Genomic DNA, 27,932 nt, shown 5'->3' with positions numbered 1-27,932 from the left:
AAAGAAATCAATATCACATTGATATTTTAAATTTACTTCTTAAATCACATTGCTGTGCAAGTATATATTAGAAATTCACAGTATTACATCACTATAATATATATGAATAACTTGGTGAAGACAATGTATTTAATCCAACATTTCAGGATAAGTCTATTTTTACGTTCTTGGACCGCTCATAGCCGTCATAATTTTATACAACTAAAAATCTTTAAAAATGGCAAATTTCAACCCAGTTTTCTGTAATCTAGATATACTAATCTCATTAGAGGTCTGAAGATTGCTCCATCTGGAACCAACAGATACATTTAACGAAATATTTGCGAAATGCAATTAACAGTCATTACTTTGTATTGCATAGAGTATTACACTAACCATGACCAATTTGGAATTATTAGTTTAGTAGTAATATTTCACTCCATTATATTTCTGGTATTGTGTTACCGTTGATAGGAGTGTCAATTAATTTCTGAGAAACCTTTTGAGGAAAAACTACATTCAGAACTTGACTGCAAAAAATAAATATGGGGAAAAGAGACTTTTTTTTTAACATTATAATTTTAAAAATATTTTTACATCCGTTTGAAAAACCTTAAAAAGGGTAAGACACACCCATAATATGACTAGGGACTAGAAAGTAGCAGGATATGCATCGCCAAAGACCACCCTACCCAGGGATGAACTCTTCAACCAATAAGGGTTGTAAAGCGGCTGGAGGTTCCCTTCAGCATTAAAATCAATGCTTAGGTTTCTCTTTTTCTTAGATTGCCAAGCCACCTTTTTTAGATTGTTTATTTTACTATAACACTTTTGTTTATCCAGATGACTTTGAGGGTATCAAACACTCAGAAGCAAGGTACCGGAGTAGAGGTCATGCATTCCTGTTATTAACAGGTTATTTACATACTGTACATGTTGTTAGTTTACCAGTGCTTTGTATACTTGGAAAACAAAAATTCTGGTTAAAAAATATTTTTTTAAATCATTGGACCTGGGGAAAGGTCATCTTTGATCCATTTGTGTAATCTGAAAATCTCACTAGGTTTTAATTGGTACTAATAATACCTGTTGTTATATATGTACTTTCATTGGCATATATGGATGTCTAATCAGAAGACCACAACCAAAAAATGTAATATCTGGAAAGGCCTTCTATAATGCTGGAAGCAGGCAAGATTCAGTGTAGAATTTCATCCAATGTCCAGCATAGGAAGTAAGGCACATGAAATATTAGAGATTACATAAAGAACTCCATTACACGAGGTAAGGATTGTCCAAGACTGCTACGCCTGCTGCCACTCCACCATCTGCATGTTCTGTGGCTTTTGTTCTAAGAAGATGGCCGACACACTCATTGAGAACCATCTCTTCACCTTGCCTGAGAAAGGAAAAAAAAAAAATGGGATTGACATTTTGTATGTATATGCACTTACATAGACAATATACCATCCTCACACAAGACACTAGGGGGTACAGACGTGTCCTCATACATCTAGCCTCCTTGCGCGTTCAACAGCCCTTCTAATCGTGCCGTGGCGTGACTCGGTAGCGCAGCTCATCTTCCGTGCAACTTTTTACCTTCAAATGCATCTTATTCACACAGTGATGCGAAATAGCTAGCACAAGCAGCTTCTGTTGATTAAATTGATATGCAGCATGCCTTTGTTCTCTGCGTGTCTGCAGGTGTATCTGCATGCAAAACACTACTTTACAGTTGCTGACACTGTAATGTAGCATTTCACATGTCAGATACACCCGCAGATGCTAGCTATTCCCATCACTGTGTGAAGTTGAATTTGAAGGTAAAAAGTCGCACAAAAGACACTCGGCGCTACTGAGGCACACGAAGCTCCCGCCGTTGTGTGGCGCGACTTGTAGCGCATGGAGGATAGATGTATGTGGACACATCTGTACATTTACTAAAGGTTGATTTTAATCGATGAAAATCGATCGACATCGATGTGTTCTGTGGCTAAATCACACATTTACTAACACTTATACAAAAAAAAAAAATTTTAACAATTCCTGCTAGTAAACGTGTGATTTAGCCCCAGAGACACAACATCGATGTTAGTTGATCAATTTTCATAAATTTTAAATTTGTAAATATATCCCTAGTAGAGAAGCTATATATTATTTTTCATGTGTTACATTGACGCCACGGGAATGGTGAATAATCACTATGCTTTCTTGGACACCAAGGACCTGACACAATTTTGCAGATTTTGCATGTTGATTTAAAGAGATTAGTTTTGAATTTTAAAATTATCCGGTTTTGCCTTTTAAATTACTGTCACTTTAAATCTAAGGGCTAAATCACCAGAATTGCATTGACTTCTGCAACTTGCAGACTATTACCAAGCGAGAAAAAATCAACTCCTCCTCCTGCATCACATCACTTCCCAAATGACACAAGTTACTGCCTAACTAGAGACCAGCTCTAAGGTAGAGTACTGGCACTTATAGGAGTACTATTCAACAGTGAAGGATATGGAATCAAGAGAATATAGGCATGAGTTTGACAGATCATGGGAGAGACTCAGTGTGTCCAAACTTAGCTTTTTGTGAAATGTAGGTATGTGGGTGAGCAAGTTTACAGCAGGAGACACATACAGAGGTTGGAGACACATACTGAGGTTGTACACTCCCTCTCCCTGTTTGGATCATCATCTGTCTAGGCAACATGTCAAACCGCAGAGCAGAATCTTCCCATCCCAAAGTCATTTCTGCTGTAGTTATTTACTTATTACCCTTGCAAAGTCAAATTGGCTTCTCAACAGAATAAACCCCTTTGTACAGTTACTGTGCAACTGCAAACCATGCCAGAGTAGTACAGCATAAAATGGGATATCATTGAAATCAACCACAATACACTTTGGGAGAGACAAAGAAATGAGGGCCTTGAAACAGCACAACAATGTATCTATGGCAGATGACAATCCAGTTTTTTTTGGTACTGTATATAGAAAAAAAAAAAAAAAAGAGGAAAAGCCTAACCGACGGAGACTGAAAGAAAATTTTCATTTTCAGTGTGAAAAGGGGTACACGTGTCAAATTAATCTTTCTGTAAATAGTATCCTTAGTATCCTGTAATATCTTTGGCAATGTCATACCCCTTTCAGACAGAAATCCAAATTACCGGGTTAACATTTCAACCCGGTAAATTGGCGACTTACACGGGACCTTTTTCTATCTGAACGGGTCATCCCGGGTCTAATTCCAGAGACTTCGACCCGGGAATCTACCAGGGTCAGAGACACGGGAATTTAGTTCCGGGTTGTCCCTTACAGACCGAAGAAATACCCGTGTATATTAGCAAACTACCGGGTTGAAATTCGGGAAAAATCCGGGTTTTTTGCCATTTTCTGTCTGAAAGTGGTATCATTAACTTTTCCTCCATATAAGTGATGATGCACCGACAAGAAAAAATATTTAGTCAGTTCTATTAAATAAAAAAAAAAAAAAAAGACAGACAGTGATAACAGATCCCCAGGGAATGGTTGGTGGGTATGCAGCTAACTTTGGACTAATGCCTTCCAAAAATACAAATCTGTAGCTTAGCTATCTGCCAATGTTCCTTTCTCCCCCCCAGCTCTAACAGATACTGTACAGGGCTATACCTTTCTGGCAGAAGCTGTACAAGATGAAACTTATTTCTTCTTCAGGGTCCATAGGCTCCACAGGGAGACCTTGTGGTGTAGGTTATGGGAACCAATCCGGGCACCATGCAGTTAAAGCTTTCAGCTCCCAGGATGCATTGGGTCAATTCTCCCTATTCCCCACCCCCGAGCCACCTCAGTTTCCTTGGTGCCCGGCCAGAGTCGGGTCACCATTTTGCAGGGGGGCTGTTAATCAGGCCCTAAAGCTTATTTATTTATTTTACTTACAAGTGACTAGAGCTCACAGCAGCAGACTGTCCGTGGGACGTCTGCGCTGCAGCTCAGTCACCCCTCCGATGCCGTGACGCCAGTACTGATCTGGGGATCTCGCCGGGCGTTCCGGGGGTCAGAGCTAGCCAGGGTCTCCGGACAAGCAAGACTGCACCCGGACATCAGGGGACAGGTAAAGCAGGTCGCCACTCGCGCGTAATGACAGTCGATGTCTCAGGGGCAAACCTGAGGTGCTGGGTGTGGACGCAGGCTCCAGCCATCACGCTCCAACTTGACCACCTGGGACATATTGGTGTGGGAAACCAGCATCCCAGGGGTTAATAACCGGCCAGGGGGAGACAGCTTCCCTGTTTAAGCGGCTCCTCCCCGCTCAGCGCGCCTTTCCACTGCGGTCTGGCTTTCCTGAGCAGCTCCTCCTCCAGACACACCCCCTCTGAGTTCTCCGGTGGCCATTTTCTAAGTGTGCAGTCGCAGTTCTCCTAGGACAGCGCGTGGTCCGGTTCCCCTGCATACCTCTCCCTAGGATCAGCGTATGTAGCTTCCATTTCCCTGTTAGATCAATAACATCCTGGTAGTAGCCTTGCAAAATTCCTCTATATTACCCTATCAAGGGATTACATGGGCAATACAGTTGTTATAATTCTGCTTACCCCTTCCACTTTAAGAAGCTCCTGCTCCTAATTAATGCATGCAACTGTCAATCAATTCTTAAACAACCCAGCCTCCGACAATTGTATCTGCCTCCTTCCTGGTATTCAGTCACTGCCTCTCACAGCAGATTGGCTAGGCTCAAACCACCACTGCCCCCCTAATGGCTTCATAGCCCCAGGACCAGTTCCAGCCCTGTGACTGATGACTCCTCAGGCCACCTCCTCCGTTCCGAGTCATCAGCCCCGGCTCTTAGGGGACCATCAGCCAGCTGCTGCTCATTGCCCTGACTACTGCACCATGTACTGGATATATTAGCCCACAAGGGCTGCACTGAGCCCGTCTCCCAGCCGCCACCGTTACACACGCCCTTCTTCTATGAAGCACAGAGAAACAGGTCAGTCAGCGCTGGAGGGGGATCAGGAAGCTAACGGCCACTGCAGAGGCGGGGGCAGTATTTATACCCTGCGAACCTGTCCGCGCGGCTCCCTCTCTGTCTTCCCGTTAAAGCCAGGGCTTGACAAATTTTTTCTAAAACCTAGGAGCCAGGATGAAAGTATAGGAGCCAGACCCCCCCCTTCCCCTGGGGTAGCATTACTGAACACCTATGCCCCAGGCAACCAACACCCATGGCCACACCACTAACAGGGTAAACCACCCTCCCACAGCCATATTATTGAGCATCTAACCCGCCTCCCCAGGCAACCAACCCCCAGAAAGACCACCCCCCCCCCCGCAGCCAAAACACCCCGGGCAAGCAAAGCCACCGCCGGCAGTGGCCGAAATAGAGTGGTGGGCCCAAATGCAAGAATAAGCTTTGGGCACCCCTATGCAGTTCCCCCAGTAGTGGTTCCCCTATGCAATGCCCCCAGTAGTAGTCCCCCCTGTTCAGTGCCACCCAGTAGTAGTCCCCCCTGTTCAGTGCCACCCAGTAGTAGTCCCCCCTGTGCAGTGCCACCCAATAGTAGCCCCCACTATGCATTGCCCTTAGTAGCGCCCCCCCTATACAGTGCCCTAGTAACACCCCCCCCCTTATACAGTGCCCCAGTAGCGGCCACACACCCCCGTACAGTGCCCCCAGTAGCAGCCACCCCTTCTATGCAGTGCCCCCAGTAGTGGTCCCCATATATAGTGCCCCCAGTAGTGGTCCCCCTATGTAGTGCCCCCAGTCCCCCCTATACAGTGCCCCCAATAGTAGTCCCCATTATGCAGTGACCCCAGTAGTAGTCCCAACTAGGCATTGCCCCTAGTAGTGGCCCCACCCTGTACAGTGCCCCAGTAGTGGCCCCCCCAGTGTCCCCAGTAGCTGCCACCCCCACCTATGCAGTGCCCCCACAGTAGCGGTCACCCAAACTATGCAGTGCCCGCAGTAGCGGCCACTCCCCCGATGCAGTGCCCCATAAAAAAGAAAGACGCAACTTACCTGATCCACGCTCCTACAGACTACCGCCGCTGTCCGCTCCTCCTGGCCGCTCTGCACTATGGGAGAGACGTCATGACGTCTCTCCCAACCCACTGCGGGGTGAGCCGGAAGGCGGAGCTCATGAGTGAGCTCCAGCCGGCTCACTCCGTAGACGATGCAGCAGCCACTGAGAGAGTGACAGACTCATCGGCTGCTACAACAGCTGTGTGTTTGTTACTCTGTAGTGTGGACCGTGCTCGCGGTCTGCACTACAGGGCCCGGGGACTGCTGAAAATCTGGTTGCCAGGCAACCAAATCTCGACCTGGCCCCCGGGTTTTGTCGAGCCCTGGTCTAAGCCCTCACCAGCCACGCGCCCCTTCTAGAATATTCATTACCTTAATCTAGGGGTGCAATCAATAACCTTTCCTGGGGTCATGCCTCAACCTTTACTGAACACATACTGGAACTATATACATATTAATTAAATACCACATTTCTTTATGAATTATAATGAAATACCTAAATATATCAAATAAATTGCCATACCCTACTATATGAACACAATTCACTTATGTTAATTTACAGTAACATATCAATAATATACAGCCTAGCCTAATGTATAGTAGCCAATTAGTGTTGGCTACTACATATATATATATATATATATATATATATCTAGTCACAGTGCTCCACAGAGTCTCAATAATCAGCCTCTGGCAGGAACGAATTGACGGACTGTGTACAGTAGTGCGCCATTTGAGGAGGGAGGAAATGTGCAATCCTGGGTAACTTCACCGCCAAAGGGGAAGGACAAAGATTGTCAGTTGGGTCAGCCAATAGAAAGCGAGGGAGGTTGTTTGAACAACAAACGCTGGCACTTCCGGGTCCTGTTCCCATGAAACTCCTATATTAGGAGTCTGTGAGGGCAATCCGCATCTTTTTACTGGTGATCCATTCATAGGACAGATCCTACTTACCAGCTATAGTAGCCTTTAGTTGCGCAGTAGAGAAGCAGCGTTGGTGGATCTGGAGATCGGGAAAGCCCAGGCGCTACACTGTGGCAGGTGCTCTCAAAGGCGCCAATGTAGCAGGCAGACTCCTGTAGCATGGAGTGTATAGGAAAGGGTCCTAGACTGCACATCCTGAATATATATATATATATATATATATATATATATATATATATATATATACATACATACATACATACATACACACACACACTCACACATACATACACACGGAACAAAGTAAAAATCAAAAGAAAATGATAACATGACTGCACAGCAACCTGAAAAGGAGCACCTGGCTTCACCGGGCACTTAACCTAAACTGGGTTGCAAAGGCTGCTGGCTATGGAGAAGGACGAGCCAGTTCAGACTTATTTAATTCTTAAAGGGCCAGACTCCTCCACCACTGCCTATACCCCTCCAAAAACTCATGTATCCTCCAATTTAAGAAGAAGAAAATGAATTAATTTTCCAACCAATGAATAATTACTAAGCAAGAAGTCCAGGTTAAGTGTATTGCAATCGAGATGGCAATCAGGTACCACATACAGAAGGGTCACTTACCTCACGTAGACCCCGAACATGCCCAGCTCACTGATGCACTCCGAGACTTGCAGATTGCCATTGGCTTTCAAAAGACAATTTCTGACAGGCTGTGGCTTGATCTTATCCATGAGTATGTAGGAAGTGCGCTCAGTGCTGTCTCTAAACCTTTCCAGGACTTCTCTTATCTCATTCCCATAGATATTGTTTCCTGAAGCAACAAATAGAAATATTTTATTAATTGCCACCAAACCTGGCAGCAGACAAGAAAAAAAAACAAAAAAAAACACAGTGAACCCAACTAAATAGGTTTATAGACTTATAGTGTTGTTTTACTGATTTACACCAACCACATTTAAAAATGAAGGGTGTTTAAATACATAATGAAGTCTACCCTCTTACTCTATGATGTTGTCATCAGGTTCTCCAGTTTAATTTTCCTTTACTAAAAAGGTACCCGTATATTATCCAGTAGGGGAGGGGTCCTCACTTGGCTGGGAGAAAAGCATTGTATAGAGCCTACTGTGCTCTTTCCCGGGTGGGCTTCCTCCAGCCCGCACAGCAGTAGAGCTGCAGTGTGTAGAGGAGGTTCGGCTGGGCGCAATCTTCGTGCAGTCTGACTGACTTGCTGGGCTAGCTCCAGCTACATAGTACAGCTCTACTGCGGAGCAGACTTGGTGGAAAACTGTCTGGAAGCAGGTTAGCTGAATAAAATGCTCTCTCCAAAAGTGAACAGGGTCTGCTTTAACCTCTTTACTGTGGATGACGGCTGTGACTCGTACTCTGCATATACATCAAAACTGCATAGCATGAACACCATTCATCGTCTGCAGTGAAGCAGGGAAAAGAAAATTAAACAGGGAAAGAAACCCTAATCTTACACACCAGTGGGCACTGGGCAGCCATACAGAATCTGCACAATCATGATGTAGAAGCACCAGAGCACACAAAACACACATTTCAAGTACAGAAAAGCAGAGCAGATTTTTCCTTCAGTATGCCTATCTAAATGTTTTTGAATGTACAGTTGAAGAAGAAATTAAGCTTAAAGTGAGCCTGTGACACAGTAGAGATAGCCATTTTGTGGGCAGAGCGAACATTCAAAAGAATGTGCTATGCTAATGTGTCAGCCTTCACACCGTCACTGCCCACAAAATGTACGCCTGCACTGTGTATTAGTGGAGCATTGTAAATTTTAAAATTGCTTGTTAATAAATCAAATTTGCTGAGAGATTTACATATAGAGAGATATATACAGACATACATATACACACACACACAGATACACGTGCCCTCGTAGGCCAATCATTACAAATAATATTTCCAGCTAGCACTGTACATAACTACTGTTATCATGAAAAAGGATGGCAGCCATAAAACAATGTAAACTGTGAGACTAGCCAAGTTTACCTCCTCCTTCTCTTTGTGGCTTTAGTACATACAAGTCTGGGTTTGCAAGTGCAATTTTCACGGTCTGATCTCCTTCTAAACCCTGGATAACACAAAATACCAGTAAAATAACGAGAGAGAGAAGAGAGAGAGAAGAGAGAGAGAAGAGAGAACATTTCGGTTCTTTAAGAACCTTTGTCACAGCATCTCAGTATTCCTTAACATCAGCAAGTTTTAATTAGAATTGGGGTACATAATAACATCATCAGCATATGGTCTATCAGGCCCTATGTTTGTTACCCAATATGGGTCTAATGGGTAATGATACATACTAGTGTCTGTACATACAATCACTAATACACAAATTATTACATGGATAAATATAAATTAACATACACATCTCCATATGGACATATAAATAGATAATGCATATATGTATTAGGGTTATGATGCCATGGTATATACTTATCATATGCTTAGAACACTGATCCCAGGTTACTAGGTGATATAACATTATGCTGTCGGGATATGCCCTGTCTATTGCGCATGCAATCCATGTAGTATCATACTGTGGTACCTGCACTAGAGCATGGCTCTCCTGGGACAGTATATGCATGTGCCTGTGCATGGCCGCAACTGGGTAGTGGTGTCTTACCTGTATCTACCATAGGTCAGGTGTGGTATGTCATTCTCTGAGTATCCTTCATGCACTGTGCCACAGTTTAAATAGCGCCAGACTATATATATAGTCCCATACACTACAGGTTAAGATGTGCGGCACTGCATGTATGATGAGTGTGCATCCTGTCCCCACACTCAACCCCATAAAAAAAAAAGTCTATCCATTAGCGCTGCCAGCAACCATTATATTTTACCATGTTGTGGCTTGCTTGTACATGCTATACCGCTTTTACACCGAAATTCCGGGTCTGACCCGGAGTTGGAACAGAGTTCCAACCCGGATCAGACCCGGAATTTCCCCGGTGCCAACCCAGGATATTCCGGAGTTGGAGCCGGGTCTGCATCTCCGGTATTGAAGTGGACGCTTGGAGCTGACATCTCCAATCGCCACTGAAGCCGGACCAATCGTCCGGCATCGTGACCCGGAGCGCGCCGTTCACACTGCAGGGTTTCACGGGTTATTCCAGTGTTAAACCCTGCAACCTACCTGGGTTGGATTGCCGGGTCACTTTACCCGGCAATCCAACCCTTTCCCCTTTTATACCAAGGAGCTACCCGGGTTAAACCTGCAATAACCCGGGTTTTAGCTCTGGTGTAAAAGGGGTATAATTTATCTGCAAAACCCCTCACTTTATACACTCATTAACTGATATTTATTACCCCCACCACCACCCTGGGGTGTGGAAAGAGCATTAGTGTTAACAAGGGGCTGATTTATCAGGAGGGGGAGTTGGGCACAACAAGTAGATAAGTCTCAGATGGACACATTTCTACTGCGCAGTAGGTAAAAATGCATTTTGCAGGGAGATAACCGATTCTGCATGAGGCCATAACATTCAACTAGAATAGAATTAGGAGTTGTCCGATCTTATACACCACCTCCTTAGTCAACCATGCTCCTAAGAATACCAAATGGTGAGGGGGAAGGTTTGTGGGGAGTACTTTACACCTGGAACTTGAAGGGGTCAGTGCACACGTGGTCATTTTTACACATGAATGACAAGTTGTCTATTGTTTGAAGAGCTTATATAACCACTATTACAGTGTTATGTATGGAATAATGCCTCCCTCACAAAGTCGCAGAGCAGTCCAGCTCTCACCAGGGGTGCATTCTCCTTATATGCTGTACACACAGACAATGTTTGATAAAGAATATATGTATATGGCCAAATAGATCAGATCAGGCCTAATACGCAATTTTCGGAGGCATAACTTCATAGAATATTGGCAAATATTACACAAGTCGGGTTAGCAGCTGTTATGGGATTGCTCACAGGGCATAGAGTGGAAAGGAAAAATTGTAACTAGCTCTCACTTCCAGACTTTAAAACATCAACTATAAGACTACAATAGCTATATAATATTGCAATAACTTCACTATAAAATGTATTTATTAATAAAAACCTATTCACGTATCATATTATAAACAAACCAATGCAGTCAGTAAACTGCAATAACGTACACTGTGGCTTAGTGGAGTCATAAATTATGTCACAAAGGAAATCAATCTAATTATCTTGTTATACACAGTTTCTTGCAGAGATATTGGGCCAAATGTAATACGGTGAGAATTTAGAAAGTGTGAGAGTTTAGCAGTAATCTCTCACATTGGTCGAGTTTTATCTTCAAAATGGGAAAACATCTGGATGAGAGTTTCAATTGAGATAGTTTCTGAGTCTGAAAAACATGCGAGTTTCCATGTTCTCGGACTCTATTACATTGGCAGAATTTAAAAAGAGTGTGAGAGTTTACTGCTAAACTCTCACCCTATTACATTTGGCCCATAGGCTGAATGAAGTTCCTTTTTCTTAGCAGCTGGACTGCGTTAAATTAGTATATAAGAAGCTTTAAACTTCATCGGGCAGAATCAGTGTGAGATCTTATATCCAGCATGGAAAAAGCTAACTAGAAAGCAGAATGTAGATTGCATATTACAATTTATGGAACTACAGCGAGTTCCTTTAGTGTGCGGTTGCTTAGGGGGATTAGCATAACTAGCATAGCATAGTTACCCTCTGGAATTCTCTACCTCTCCCTGTCAGACTCTCCACCTCACTTCAATCGGACTCTCAAGACCCACTTCATCATCAAAGCCTTCCAGCTTTCATCCTAACACTCTGTCTCATGCTCATCATCTACCCCATCTGTGTCACCCCTGTGTCTATCCCTACCCTTAAGAATGTAAGCTCTCACTAGCTGGGCCCTCTTCCATGTGCTTTTCCCTTACTATTACCTTCAGCACCTAACTACTTAGGGTTATGACTGCTGTTGCAGCAATGTTTATATACCATGGACTTGTCCTGCATTGTCTTGTACTGTAAGTCACTGTACTCTTGTTCTGCTCAATTGTTTATGTACTTTGTAAGGTTCTGCGGAACCTTTGTGGCGCCATAGAAATAAAGGATATAAATTAACAACAACTCAAAAGCAAGGCTGGACACTGTAGTGTCACTGATTTTGTGTTTCCTTCATAGTATTCTGTGAATGGATGCCTGTTGGGTCTTGCAATTAGTACCATTCTATTGTCAGTAGCAGTTAGCGTCCGTGAGCTGCAGGTGTTCTTTAATAAAGGATTAGGAATTGAGCCCAAGATGCAGTAAACTATTAAGCCCTTCTTTAAAATAAACAACTTTATAATAATGTAGCTATAAAAAAAATATGTTTTTTACGGCAATAGGTTGCCACTGAAGAAAAATGGTTATTATCACTTATAATTAATTAGTACTGTTGGGAGACGATAACCTAAACAAGTTATTCATCAAGTCGACGGTCACTATGTCAACAGTTAAGATGTTGACATGGTTAAAGTGTTCATCATAAATGTTGACACCGTCAAAATGCAAACAAAGTGAAAAGGTCAGCTTTAGTGTTAGGGGGCTAGCAAAACTGCAGAGATCGGTTGTTGACATTGTGACATTCTCATGTTGACATCATGAAAGTCGACATAATATACCGAACCAAAAACAAGATAGTAAATGTGGGATGGCAATGACGACTATCAGTACCAGATGACATCAGAGCCAATCAATAAGAACACATCAATTTGAGGCCAATTAGTTGTAAAAAAGCCTAATTGGTCATCAATATTGGAATGTGTACAGGCGACATTATTCTGGCCACACAAGAATAAAACCTATCACAGTTTCCCATTGTTTTATATCAAAATGTTTAAACCTGCCTCATACAAAATTTTTACAATCACCATTAACAAATAAACATTCCCATTTCTTGATAGAACTAGATGTGTGTGACATATTTGTTTTTGCTGATCACACTTTCAGTCGAATCTTGCGTACAATATCTAAGGAGTACAAGCCTGCGAAAGTCTCTCTGATTCGAGCAACAGCCTCTGGTTGGTCTGGCAGGAATTTTTCCAGAATAAGTGGGCGACTCAGCTCCTGTTGGACTTTCTTGGTACCCACCAATTGGGTTGCTATGTCTGGACATTTCACAGCTGTGGATCTCTCCACCATAAGACGTGCTTCCCAACCCTAAATGGATCAAATAACCCCATTAGCATGAGTGCACCTGCCACCAAAGCATTAGCAACGCAAACATTGAGTGTATATTCAGAATATGCACACAAATTTATACTTAAGCATCCGGAGCAAAAGGAGACAAACATGTTTCTCCGACACAGAGTAGATTCTGACCGGAGTCTAAAATAAAAAATAAAAATTCATACTTGTTCGCTAATTAAGGGGAACCAATCATACATCATACCAGGCAATGGCCTACAAACCAGTCAGCTGCATTTAGAGAGTTGCTCAGAGGTACTGCTTAGCCAAAAGAAATTAAATTGATAGTGGTTCAAATTTAATCAAGCGCCCAGAATAACTTTGTGGTCTGGATGTTCCAGTGTCTAACGGGTGGTTAAAATTCTGTATTACAAGCAGATCACAAGGGATCCATTTGTCTGCACTTTAGTAAGAACTAGAGAAGTTACTGTTACCTTTAGTCCTGTTTACAACAATCGGTTGTCACTATGTACTACCACAATCTAAACTGTAGGATGACAAAATAACGAAACAGAAGTATTTCTGGTCAGAGAAGATAAGTTGGCAACTGAGAGCAGCTGAGCTATACCTTAGTAACTCAAACCAAGTGTGCAACGCAAGTGTGACACAGGATGGGGACTCAAACATACGTACACCATATGAGGGATATTGCTCACACGTACTCGTTTACTTTAAGTTGCATGAAAAAGATAAACCAACTGCTGATGGAATATGCAGCATTCTGGTTGCTATTCCTCATGGCCAAATTGAAACATGTTTAAAAACAATTTTGGGGAGATGTACTAATCTCTGGAGAGTGATAAACTACCAGCCAATGAGCTCCTAACTGCCATGTTACAGGCTGTTTGAAAAGTGACAGGAGCTGAATGGTTGGTAGTTTATCACTCTCCAAGGTTTAGTACATATGCCCAGAGTCTTAAAAGTGGCTTGCAGGCCTTCCATGCTGAGTCAGAACTTTTGGCCACTGCTATTACCACATACTTTACATGAACGTTGAAATCTTTCAGATCACAAATGTCTTGCCTAGCTATACATCAGGGATGAGGAACCTCAGGCCCGGGGCCGTATAAGGCCCTCGGAATCATTTGGTCCGGCCCCCTGAGCTTTTTTTCTGCTATCCTCATCTGGCTAGCAGGGTGACTAGAATGGCACACTGCAGCAAGCATTTACAAGATCATCTAGTTGTACTTTTAGAATCCTTATTTTGTCTTAAAGCCTAAAGCTGCGAATCCACTTGCAGATAGTGGAACGACAGTACGATTACAACATTGTAATCGTACAGTCGTTCTTCTTCTCCTGCAGTGCCTACACTGAACGATAGGTAGCAGCACCTAGGATACTTGACATTTTTTTTCTGCAATGGCAGGGCGAGGCTTGATATCTTTACACACTTATGGGTTAATTAAATGGGGGGAATTGCAGGTGATGCATACAATGTGCCATTGCAAAGACGTTCAAACACCAGCAAGGCCACTCTAAATCACCCTGAATTCGGGCATTTTAATTCTCAGCCCCATAGTGGTGCGATTACAGTATGCGATTTAATGGCTACCATAAGTGCGGCTGATGTGTGAACTACATCGCTGGTATTACTCCTAATTGAATCGTCCCCATAGGGAAAACAATGCCCTAGGGATCTCTAGCCCCATGTTACACAACCCTGATAACAAAATGAAAAAGTCTGTCACTGTATGCCTATAAAAGAAAGCATATGTAGTTTCACTGTCAATTTTACATTCTTCATAAATTGTAATGTGTGTACAACTCATGTATCTTTTTTTGTGGTTTCAAATATTGTAACAGCATATGTATCGCTTTTGTATATAGCAACGCCTGAACATTTTATGTAGTAGCAATTATATTCATTATGGATGCATTGCTTTGTGGGTACAAACATTGTAATGGGCTGCGAGGCGGTATTGCTCTAGAACAGGGGTGGGGAACCTTTTTTCTGTCGAGGGCCATTTTGAAATATATAACATTATTCGCAGGCCCGGTGCAGGTCACGCCCCCTCTGTGTGACATCACAAGGGGCGGGGTCATAATAACCGGTGGTTACAGCAATGCGTGGAGCATCCTGAGGATGCTCCAGGCGGCACTGCTGCAGATTCGGGTGCAGGGTGCCATTCTAGGCACCCCGCTAGCCAGATGAGGTTAGCAGAAAAAAAGCTCAGAGGGCCAGACCAAATAATTCCGGGCCTGAGGTTCACCATCCCTGCTCTAGAACAACCCCTCCATCCCAATCTTTTACTGGAATGGATGAGCTGAAGAGTCATCATGAGGCAACAGGCACATTAGAAACATATATAGACTCAACAACAGAATCTTCCATGAACATCCATATTTATTAGAGGATGATACGAACCTGTTCATTGTAATCCTGAGGCATGTACCCAGTCCTGAAGTATGCTACTGCAACCTCATATCCATCCCTAAACAAAAAACACCAGTTTAGCATTGGAGAAAAGTAGAAATAGTGCAAATGCAAAATAGAAAACAGTGACAAGCACTTACAATTAAATTTGCACTTTAAAATTATTTTTAGACTGCAAACCATGTGACATCAGAATATAAATACTAACACATATAGACACTTTCTTTCATCCAAGGAGCCCCTCTCTTGGACATCTGTAAGACGCCTCCTGATCACTTTGATATTTCTACAAAAAGGAAACACAAAAAGGAGGCTAAGAGAAATATTTATATTTATCTTGTATTGCTGAAACATAAAAAGACATAACAAAACAAAAACAAAAAACACATTTGCTTGGATGCAGGGCTTGTAGGAGTTTTCAAATCTGTCTCATATGATTTCAAAGAGGAGGTGTCTCTTCTCCAAGAATTAGCCCTGGGACGTCAACATGAGGCGGGACACGGACACCTGGGAGAGTGCCCAGCAAAGCTTTTATTAGTAGCAGCATTGTACCACTATACACAGTTTTGTCCTGCCAACCCGGTAAGGGATTGGCAGATGCAGTACTGTATACATCAGTGTGCATAGCAACCAATTCAGTCTGAATCAATTGACAAGCCATGCCTTGTCATACAGCCTATGACTCATTAAATGGACTCAGTGACTGTTTATATGCACAAATATGTTTGCAAGCCAGACGACTTTGCAGGATTTGGCTGGTTTATTGGGTCTATAGACCCAACATCTCTCTAGATAACCAGGCCTTTGCCATCAAAAGCCCTTATGGGTCATGTCTCTATTGCCTATGTGGTGGATTTAGAGAGGTGCCCTAAACCAATAGTTAGCACACATCTCCAAATGTGCCTCCTCTGCGCCGGCACATGACCCGTACGGGTCTGCGATCCCGCACGCAGAACAGCAGCAGACTGTCACCGCGTGGGGGGGAGGAAAGAGGTCAGGATCTCAGTCGGTTGCATCTGCGTCGGTCGGCTAGAGTGACTCCGTGGTCATTCAGCCGGCCGAGGATCACACAGATGTTCCGGTGCTGTGTTCATGGACGCAGCTCGGATTAGTAATGCATGAAGGAGGCGTGATGCCCCCTGAGGTATTACCTTAACAGAGCTATCGCAGATGTTACCATGTTAGCAGCTGCAATAGAAATACTGTCAGAGCCTGAATCACCCCCTATGTACAGTGCATGTAAAGGAAACATTTGTCAACACCAATTAGGGAAGCCATTATCAGGTCCACAGTGTGCCAGATGCACTTGACCTGATTTTCTATATGCTAAGATAATAAAGATGTTGAATCAAATGAAGTTGTATTCAACATGTAGCACTCGTTACCAAGTAAACAGGAGAGGAAACCAGCTAAAGCATTACCTGTTCCACAGATCATTCTCAATGTAACGGTGATCAAAAATATTCCTCTGGACGTTTTCAACCAGGAACATGACAACAGCTCTGAGGAGAAAGAGAGCAATGTGAAATGGCATTGTTGGTCCACCTATATGTCACATATCAATACAACATGGCAACTTCCCACTTGCTAACCTTTCGATAGCCAATACAGGGCCCGCGACTTTGGTCTGTCAAAATCTTCCAATACATCAGTTGATTAAGCTTACAAGATCTATAAATACAACTAACACAGTAATGCAAAAATTTCTCATCTCTAATCCATCCAGTGACTAGGTTATAAAAATTAAGATGTGCGAGCCATGCAACATCCAGACAAACAAAGACACTTTATTCATTAGCCTATAATCCTTGACGTGCATTTCTGAATATAGTAACATTGTACTCTTATATATGTAGAGTGCTGTTAATACTGACAGTCCTTTAAGTATAGATACAAACACATGAATTGCCATTACATTGATTGTAAAAACATTAAATAATATGCAATTTGATTAAAAACCCATAAAATATTCCCCCCCCATGTATCCATTGACTACATTAAACAATATAAAAAAAAAAAATTAAAAAAAAAGCTTGCCAACTACAAATTTACCGATGTCCTTGGTGCCAGAAAACACACTGAAACCGGACACTGTAGATGAGAATTCCAGACTCCTCAGTATGCAGAGAGAAAATTTAAGGTTGGCATTTTGGGCTGAGTTGGCCACTATTGCACATTAAACCACAGACACAGTTTGAATCCATTAAAGCAGCAACTGCGACGATATGAGAGTCGCAATTATCTTAAGCGGTATGACAGTGCAGCAACAGTAGCATGTGTGCCTGGTTTAAGCCAGACATAGATCACATAACACTTCCATCCCATTTACACCCATGTTTTTAACCACTCATTTTCTTTACAACAACTACATTCATAATAATCCATAAAAATGCAAAAACTTATTTTATGCCACCTTGTGTATGATAAAAAAAAAAAAGTTTTGCTTAAATACTAGGGAGACCAATCCCTGGATCGGGATCAGTGGCATCCCAAGATTTTAGACCATAAACGCCAGGGCTTCCAATCCCGGGATTTACGAGATTGAACTGCGCATTGAGCAGTTTGGCTTGGGCAGCGCTGAGCACCTGGCTCATAGCATACTGCCCTGGCCCGGCGGGCAGGCAGTGCGGCGCACAGGCTGTGTGTCTGAGCGGGCGTGACATCAGAGGTCATGCTGCGCAGCCCCACGACAGCCTGCCCCCTCAACAGCCACGCCTACCCACTTGCAGAGGGGATGAGCAGATTGACTGGTGGCGGAATGCCATGGCTGCGCCACTGCCTGCTGTGGTGGTGACAATGAGTGACACGGTCATATAGTACCACTCTCTGAGGTCGAACTGGGTGGACACTGGATACTGGATTGTCGTCGCCACCCCCGGGTGGGTACTTGTTGCTGCACAGTGCTGCGCTGTTTGCTGTGTAAAGATGCTGAGCAGAAGGCTGAGGAGCAGGACGGAGGACTGGACTGGAGTGAGGACGAAGGTTGTACTGTATGCTGCACTGATGATGCTGTGCTGCCTGGAATGCTGAGTCTGACCCACAACTGAACTGGACAGTGGACTCTTTTTTTGTTTCTTAGTGTGGTGCTGCTTGGCTGGCTGGTGGGGCCGTAAAAGTTATTTTATTTCTGTGGGGGCCCTGAAAGTTGTTTTCTTTTGGCTCCCTATTAAATACCCACACAAAGGCATACTATATTCCTCGGTGACAAAGATATCACCAAAGAGCATCAAGAGAGCAGTCACATGCAGCCTATCAAAATCTGTTGGTTAGAGTTGGAGACCTTCAACCCCATCCACTATTTGCACCTGTCCCTGAGCACCATATTGCAAATAATAGGAATTTCTCAGGAGTATATACACATCATCTTTGTCCTGCAGGTGTTCACAGCTGTGCAAACACAATACCTGTACTCAGCCAACATTAAGACACCCCCAAACGCTTATCCAGACACCTGCAGGAGTATATGGCAGAGCCACACAAATCTGCAGGGGCACATAATAATGATTTTACTTAAGAATGTCTGGCATGCACAGAGCGATATCACATAACCTATGCTGCACCAACTTGCACTTAGCTTTACCCCTTTAATGTGATAGATGGGAAGAACTGCTCTATTGATGCAATTTTTCATTTAGCGCAAATATAGGTGCACACCACCGGTATGTGAAATTGGTTTCACATGAGGGTGCAAAAGTAGTTGCATTCATGTGTCCAGTGTCAGCAAAAATCACAACACAGATAATTATGTTATGTATCCCTATACATTCAAGGGTTTCCCTGTAGTGATTGATACATGTTCACATCATCATACAACCTGTACTTTTGTGCAGCTCCATAAATAACAGCTTTTAGCAAACATCATCCAAAACATCATGTTTGAACATCACCCCAAATCACAAGAAAACATCATGGAAATATGTGGAAAACCAAAGACAAGAGCTTCACAGGTGGACATACTTTTGTGATCCGTACAGTTCCCAGGCCTTTGCAATACCCTGGGATATCCCAAGTGATGGGTTGTTCGACAAAATTTGACAAGCTTCCTCCGATTTCCCAAGTGTCCTCAGAACATGTCTGCACAAAAAAGAAAAAACAAAAAACAAAAACATAAAAACAGTGAGATAGAGGAGATAAGATGTTTAAATTATGCAATGTGATTTATGATAAAGCAAAGAATGCCTATTTATCATGCAGCCATTGTGAGACACTGGCAACACCATGGGGTATACAATGCGGTGCAGGGAGCCTGTGCATTTTAAATTAACCAGTAAAAAGTTCAGGCTCCTCCCCTGCCCCATAGGCTGCTGTCCGGATTAGAAGGACTAAAGACATAAGGCCACACCCAAAATAATGTGTAATGTACAGGCAACTCAGTTAAGGGGTTACATTTGTACAATATAAAAACGAGCGCTCATATACAGATGTGTCCTCACACATCTTTTCTCCAGTCGCACCAAAAAGCCCCTCTCGGGGCCAGGTCCTGTGAAACTCTGGAAGCACTAGGCATCTTCTTTGTGTCTTTTTGCCGATAATACGTCTAAGTTGCAATGCGATTAGGACGTACCGGTAGACTGTGCTGATTAACTTGACGGATCACTTGTATAGATGTATGCAATGGTGTCCCTGGAGTGCTGCAATGTAGCGGCCGCAGTTCATATTATTCCGTTGTGCTTCATATACAGACTCAGATGAACACAGATATACAAGTGTCACATATCAAATTAAGGGCCTGATTCAGAGCTGGACGCTATTTGAGCTCGCTCGTTAAAAAAAAAAAGGGGTGGCTATTCAAATGAACCGTTCGCTCTTTGCGGTCTGTTCACGCCTCTAGGTCTGAACGAGCGAACAAAACTTGCGGTCGTTTTTTGGAAAACTACGCCCCCTGGCCGATCGCATCCTACGTCATGTCCGCTCTTTATTAGATTAATCGAGTACATCGACCAGCGTATGAACTGCTCGCTATTCTTGTGGTTGGTTTTTCCTACCACAATCTTGCGAGCAGTTCTGACTATAAAATAACCCAGTGACGTGGTCAATGATGCTGCTGTATTAATTATGCACACCCATAAAACGCCCGTTTTGACCTTTAAGCACGCCTGCGTTCTGATCTCCACTCCCCGTTTACAAGCACCTTCCCCTGTTACCACCCACATACGCCTCTTCATGTCACTCAAAATAGCAGGCATTCGCTATTTAGCGAACAAACGATTTTCGGCCGCACTGACTGGTTCGCGCATGCGTATTACGATCCGTACGCATGCGGTTATGCAAACATCGCTCGGAACGAACAAGCGGCCGCTTACGAGCGGCTCTGAATCAGGCCCTAAATCAGCACAGTCTGCTGGTGCATCCTAGTCGCATCGATAGCAGAATTGCATGGGACCTGGCGGGTCACTCACGCCAAAGAAGCCGCGTTGCGTGACGTATTGATACAAATGTGTCCTCATACATCTTGCAATAGAAATGTCAAAAAGGCACCTAATGTAGTTAATATGCAGGTGCTCATGTGGTAAAAAGGATTTGCAGGCACCTGATGTGATTAATATAATTCATATAAAAGGATTATAAAATTAGGACTGTATTATAGGAGTTGCATAGGGCAGGTAGTGCCCGGTGTAATCGTGGCAAATTCTTCAGTGCTTGGTGTAAGGAAGCGGGTTATGCAATTTTCTTATCTTCAGGGACTCGGTCACTAAGGCACTGTTACTTTACTGTATAAATCAAAACCCCACCCTACTTTTTTATTACATTCTTATCATTATTTCTCTCTCCCTCTTACTCATTGGAGGTCCTCAAATCTTGGTCATCCCTCTACCTACCGGTGCACTGCAGGAGTGGAGCACGATAGTCCCCCAAAACTAGCAGCGATTGTGTTAATCTCAATCTGTTTCAAGGCTGTTGTTCCATCGGCTCTACAGTCAAACATGTAGTCTGAGCGATTGATGCCTAAAAACACAGACTAAAAGAAACAAAAATGGATTCAATTTTAGTTATACATGTGGATAAGTAGTAACAGAATAGAAATAGCCATTTCTATCTTCTATATTTAATAATAAATGTACCTGTGCCAAACCTTCATCCAGCACATGTCTATAGACTTTAAAAAGCTGTAATATGAATTCATCCACTTTCATAGCGCTGAAACATAAAGTAGAAGTCAGTTGCATAAATACAGGCTACTATATAAGGCCAATTAATGCTCCATTAGTGTTTGGAAACATACATGGAGTTCTGAGTGAGCTGAAAGTGTGTTTTCTCCCAGTAAATTCATGTGGATAAAACAAAATACGCTCTGTAAAACAGACACTACTGTAACACTAGCAGCAGCACTAGCGGGCATAGTGACACTAGAAATACAGAGGTGTCCTCATGCTGCACATTCTTGTTGCAGTCATGCCAAACAGCTCCTCTTGGCACACCAGGTCCCGTGTGTCTCTGCTAGCGCCAGATATCTTTTTTGCATCCTTTTTTGTAGAAAAATGCATCTTAGCCACAATATGACGTAATTAGGACACACCAGGAGACTATGCTGATTAGTTTAATGTGCGACACTTGTGTATCTGTGTGCGACTGAATCGGAATGTGTAGTGCTACAATGCAGCAGCCGCAGCTGTTTTCCACTCCAAGTTCCGTTGTGCTTCATATACGGACTCAGTCACACACACAGATATACAAGTGTCGCATATCAAAGTAGTCAGCATCCTAATACATCACATTGCGACTAAGACACAATTTTGGGCAAAAGAAGCAGACAAGCCTCCTGGCGCTAACAGAGTCACGCGGGACCTGGCGACTCACTCGCGCCACATGGCGTATTTAGGCTGGATGAGGACACATCTGTTATGGTTTCTAGCAGCATAGTGTGTATTTTACAGTTACCAGAACTAGTAAATATGTCAAACAGCAGTAGGTATGAGGCCTAAAACAGACTTAATCAACCTGAGACCAACCAACTGCTGCAAAACTACCAGTCCCGACTAACCCTGCCAGTCAGAAAATCTGGGACTGATGATACCACAACAGGCTAGAAAGACCGGTTGCTAGCCTCAGAACAGTACACAGCAGAGCACCACTGTAGTAATGTCATTGCATTTGGACTAAAATATGCAAAAGTAATAATCAGCACATCAGACAGTAACTAATAAACTATATTCGTGACTCTTGATATACATTGCTGCATTCCCACCTTGAAAGTGTTTGTTCCAGAAATAATGGCTTCTGGCTGATCCGATCTACAAGAAGATTGAAATCTTTCTGCACAGACTTGGCTTGTTTGAAGAGAGCTCTAGGCACTGCGGAGGGGAGCAGAGTGAAGGGGGCGAAATTCACCACCTGGAAAAGAAATGTCAGATGAGGACATACTACACATCTGAGGATTCATCAGCCAAAGGGATGTCCACCTAACCAATACTCTGCAAATGTGGTTCTACAGCTGGCTGCTACAATACAGTTCAACTGCTCTGGTTTTATAAATCATTATAAAACCAGAATATAAGCAAACTTTCATACAGATACTGTATGCTGCTGTCATACTTATTTATAAAATGCTGTACAGACACATAATGCAATACACACAAAAGCACTAATATATGGTACAATACTATTTGTATGCATGTTCCCATTGATATCACACCCATTGCTCACATCAGATGAATTTGGGCTATCCTTTGTTCTCATAATAACTCCATGTAAGAGGGCTGTATCAATAGCAATGGGCGCTATCTCCTCAAGCAGCTGTGTATTATTATAGATGTCCTCCCATAAAGCAGACATCTTGGAACTGTGGAGAAAGATGAATTAAAAAAAAAAAAAAAAAATTAGTATGTAAATATAATGGAACGATAACACTGCAACTCAGATTAGAGGGGTCATTCATTCATCTATGACCAATGTATCAGTGTTCACGCCAGATCGGGTGGCAGGGCGCTGAGGTGCTGGCAGGGGTCACCGGGGACACCCCCATTTTGTTACTCTTTGGGGTGTGCTCAGCACTCACAGAGGTGCAGGGCTTCCCCAAGCTCTTCCCTCATGGTGAATAGATGCTGTGACAATGCGCACGGCATCTATTCTCCCGGCGGCGATCGGAAACCACAGCTTTTTCCACCTGCGGCCCGCGAGTGGGGATGGCACAGGGCAGGCTCCTTTAGTGGGGTGCTGCTGTAAGGGCAGGGCAAATTTTGCCACTTCAAAATCAGTCAGAGTGCGGTGCCCCACTAAAACAGCCTAGTAGGAACATTAGTACAGGTTGAGTCTCCCATATCCAAAATGCTTGGGACCAGGAGTATTTTGGATATTGGAATATTCCGTATATTGGAATAATTGCACATTATAATGAAATGTCTTGGGAATGGGACCCAAATATACACACAGAATGCATTTATGTGTTATATACACCTTATACACACAGCCTGCAGGTCATTTTATACAATATATTTTATAATTTTGTGCATCAAAAAAAGTTTGTGTACATACATGAAATTAATTTATGCTTCATATACACCTTATACACAAAGCATGCAGGTTATTTTATACAATATTTTTAATAATTTGTGCCTTAGACAAAGTTTATGTGCATTAAACCATCAAAAAATCAAAGGTTTCATTATCTCAGTCATGCTGAAAATATTCCGTATTTCGGAATATTTGGATATGGGAGACTCAACCTGTATCACATGGAAGTAAATCTACTATGCAGCACATTTTAAGGCCATAGTGTATTCAGTGGTTTTGGCTGCTGTATTTAAAGGCATAACAATATTAAATACAAGAAAAGCCAGGATTTGTATTTAATGATATTTCCCCTTTAAATCGAATGTCCAAAACAGCCAAAGACAAGGTAGCTTTGCATAGTAAATGTACCCCATAGTGTGCAATTTAAACACATTACAAATCTCTAGAGTCGTGTTATAATTAAAGCAACTCGGTCTTCTAGCAATCTGTGGTGTATCAGCTGTCATGGAACGACAAGAACCAAAATCTTCACCTGGAGAGCCACTGGTTGGCTGATGGATTTTTTGTAAAAACAATACTATTTTGTCCAAGTAACTACCGTAAGATAACTAAATAGAATACCCCAGTGAGACTACAAACTTATGCAATTAATGTGTGTATAAATGGTGAGTATTGATATCATTACTTATAATGAGTGAGATCTGAGTCATCAGGAGAATGTTTCTATTATAAGTTAGAACGCACAATGTACTGTAAATGATTGCAGAAATGAAAAATTACCTTGGATTTCGATGACTAAAAAAAATAAAATACTTTGGTATAACAGTGGTATTAGGGGTTAGGGATTGAAATACAGCGGATGCCCGACGGATGAAGATCCCGACTGGGGCAGGTAAGTACCCTAACCCTCCCCTGTCATCCTCCTAGCCCTCCCTTAGTGGTGCCTAACCCTAACCTCCCACCCTAGTGCCTAACACCCCAACCTCACCCCAGGGGTGCCCAACCCTAACCCTCTCTTACCGCTCCCTAAACCTAACCCTCCCTCCTATTGGTGCCGAGACCTAATCCCCCCCCCAAAACCTAACCCTAAACCTGCTAGACTCCCTAATCCTAACCCCTCCCCACGGCTAAACCTAAGGGCACCCCGAACTTACCTTTGTTCGGGCTGGCGTTCCAGCGTCGGGATTAACATAGGCATTAGTATTTCGACACCTATGTTAAATCCCTTGCCAGGATTTCGCTGTCGGGATTGAGACTGGTGGCCATGCAGCCGCCGGTCTCATAACTACATCCCGTATTAGGGGTGTGATTAACTTGTGCCTCCACAACCCTTCTGCACTAAATTTACATATAAATGACCTTAAAACATTTTCTATATGTTAATTTTTATTTTTTTCCCTTCCCTCTCCAGAATCTCTTTCCAGGACTCAATCTCTCTCCCCATTTCTCCCAGGCTTTCATTGTCTCTCTTCTCCCTAACCCAAGTGTCTCCGTATACCTACCTACCTGGTCCCCGCAAAGGCTGCTTTTTGGGCTGGCCTATGTCTTGTGCAATAATTTCGGCGGACACGCAGTGCACGTTAGGTCCAGAATTTCCATCAGCGGCCAGCTTTATTATATAGATATCAGATTTAATCTGTGTATTAACAGAACAGCCAGAGCTCTGTTCTATACATGAGCAACCCTAGCAACTCAAGAGTGTCAAAAGTACAAGCATGGCTTATTGTAGAAAACAGTTCTGGGAGGGAAGCCAGGGATTAAAAAAAAAAAAAAAAATCTTCCAGGGAACCAGACAAAGAAGAAAAAAAAAAAAAGGATGATCTTTAACATAGCGTTTGCTGGTCTCACCAGCTTTAGATGCATAGACAAAGTTTCAAAAGTTCTGGAGAAGAGTATTTGCTGATTTTACCACCCTTAATTCCAAAGTGGTTCTTTACTACATATCCAGTATACATTTATGCAATCCAAGACTTACTCTCTGCATTAGAAAATAAAATAACAAAAGGCAAAACATCTGCAACTACTTCTATATAACCCCAGACCCTCTATGAGTTATAATATATATGAACGCGGTGAGGATGGTCAAGCTCTATTTCAACAAAGTTGGTTGGTTTGGTAATAACCACATTGTATGGGCTGTATAGCTGTATGACTGTATGGGCTGTATAGAAAAGGAGTCAGGATGTAATAATTTAATGGAATTTATATTTCCTCACAATCACACACCAAGGGCCGAGATTATTTACGGTCCAATTTGACGGGAATATTTACATTTTTATTGAAAATAACCCGGCTATGTACTACCAGGAACAGCTGTTGGGGTAACTGCTGTCCCAGCAAGTTATATCCCCGGCATTTCAGATAAGACTTTCACTGAAGTGAGACTTCCCCGGGGGAAGCTGACACTGCGCATGCCAGGCTTCCGGGACGGGCCCCTGCCCCTGGAGACCCCATAGGCAAACAGTAGTTTACACCATCTGGAGATGGCGTAAACTACCGATGCTAAACTCTGAAAAGCTTCACTTTTTGGAGTTTAGTACATGGAGGTCAGATCGTAGTGCCCATTGACAATAATGGGAACTGCGACCTGAAGTGCTAATTATTTCACAGAAATGTCCTGCAATGTGCCATTAGAACAAAAGGATACATAAAATTATGCAGAAACAGGAGTTTCTGAATAATTTTATGTAAAAATGGCTTGATACATAGGCCCCCCAAGTCCAGTCATTACCACATACCTGATATATCATAAACACAGTGATTGAAGAAAATGTATTCCTGTTGCACCTAACCACAGCACATGAAGCAATTCTTTATTTTAATTTTTTTAAACACTGCAACATGCAGAACATATTATTATTATCATTTATTTATATGGCGCCACAAATGTTCTGCAGCGCCTTACAAAGTACATAAACAAGTTGTAGACAAGCGACTTACAGAACAATACAATACAGGACCAGGACATGGATAATATATATTGTTACATTAGTGACCATAACACCAGATAAGCAACAGAGCATAAGCAACCAAGTGTTAGGTGCCCTAGTGGTGAGTAAGAAGTAGACGAAACTAAGTAGGGAGAAGCACAAGAGAGTAGAGGACCCTGCTCGTGAGAGCTTACATTCTAAAAGGGAGGGGAAGACAAACAGGTTAGACACAGATGGGGTAGATGGGGAGGAAGCAGCATGTAGCAGGGAGTTAGAATGATAGCTGGAAGGCTTTGATGAAGTAGTGGGTCTTAAGAGCCCCTTTGAAGGATTGCAAAGAGGTGGAGAGTCTGAGTTCCAGAGGTGGAAAGTTTTTTTTTTGTTTTTTTTATTTAAAAAAAAAATAATAATATTTTTAAAAATGTATAAGTTATTTTTTATTATATAATAAGTTTTTTATTTAGTGCAGGTGTATAATGCATCACTTTAAAAATGCAGAATAATAGTATAGTAATGGGTAACAGGCTGGAAATGAAGACATCTTTGAATCCTGGGATTGCCACTAGAGAACAGACAATTGTCAGCTATGTATGTGCTAAATGACACTGACATAACCCAGTGTTGGCTAACCTTGACACTCCAGCTGTTGTGGAACTATATATCCCAGCATGCCCTGCCACAGTTTTAGCATGCCCTAATAGCAAAACTGTAGCAGTGCATGCTGGGTTATGTAGTTCCATAACAGATGGAGTGTCAAGGTTAGCCAACACTGCCATAACCTGTACAATGTGTGTACCATGACTTTGACAGGCAGCTGTACACAGCTGGGAGAAAGCACGGTCACAAAGCAAAAGGGTGGCAGCATAAGTCCTGGACTTCATTGGCCTCACACTATGCAACATGTATACAAACTGGTGATGATGTACTTACTTGTAATTTGGTAACAGAAGCTCCCCAGCAGCAGCTCTCCTCGCCTCTGCTCCGAGTCACTAGAGATGAATGATTCCCTGCAGCTGTGCGGTCCGAAAGCACACTCTCACATCTGATTGGCTAGCAGACCGAGGCTTGGAAAATAGGACGTACACGACGTAAGCC

At 42.8% G+C, this 27,932-nt stretch overlaps 1 protein-coding gene across 1 annotated transcript; it reads right to left on the bottom strand.

Moving 5' to 3' along the window:
- GSS (glutathione synthetase) lies at positions 1-27,932 on the bottom strand. The gene is made up of 13 exons (XM_088480815.1): positions 27,768-27,932; positions 23,101-23,236; positions 22,643-22,788; positions 21,519-21,594; positions 21,276-21,415; positions 19,414-19,530; positions 16,878-16,958; positions 15,665-15,742; positions 15,448-15,514; positions 12,861-13,055; positions 8,905-8,986; positions 7,516-7,705; positions 1-1,378 (listed from the first exon to the last, which is right to left on the bottom strand). Exons 2-13 carry the CDS (start codon positions 23,227-23,229, stop codon positions 1,255-1,257), a joined length of 1,425 nt encoding a protein of 474 aa, XP_088336941.1. The 5' UTR covers positions 23,230-23,236; positions 27,768-27,932; the 3' UTR covers positions 1-1,254.

This window comes from Taudactylus pleione, unplaced genomic scaffold, assembly GCF_031769625.1.
Source record: "Taudactylus pleione unplaced genomic scaffold, aTauple2 ptg000256l, whole genome shotgun sequence".
Taxonomy (NCBI): Eukaryota; Metazoa; Chordata; class Amphibia; order Anura; family Myobatrachidae; genus Taudactylus; species Taudactylus pleione.
The sequence above is the reverse complement of the archived record's forward strand: the minus strand, read 5'-3'. Positions and strand labels throughout refer to the sequence as shown.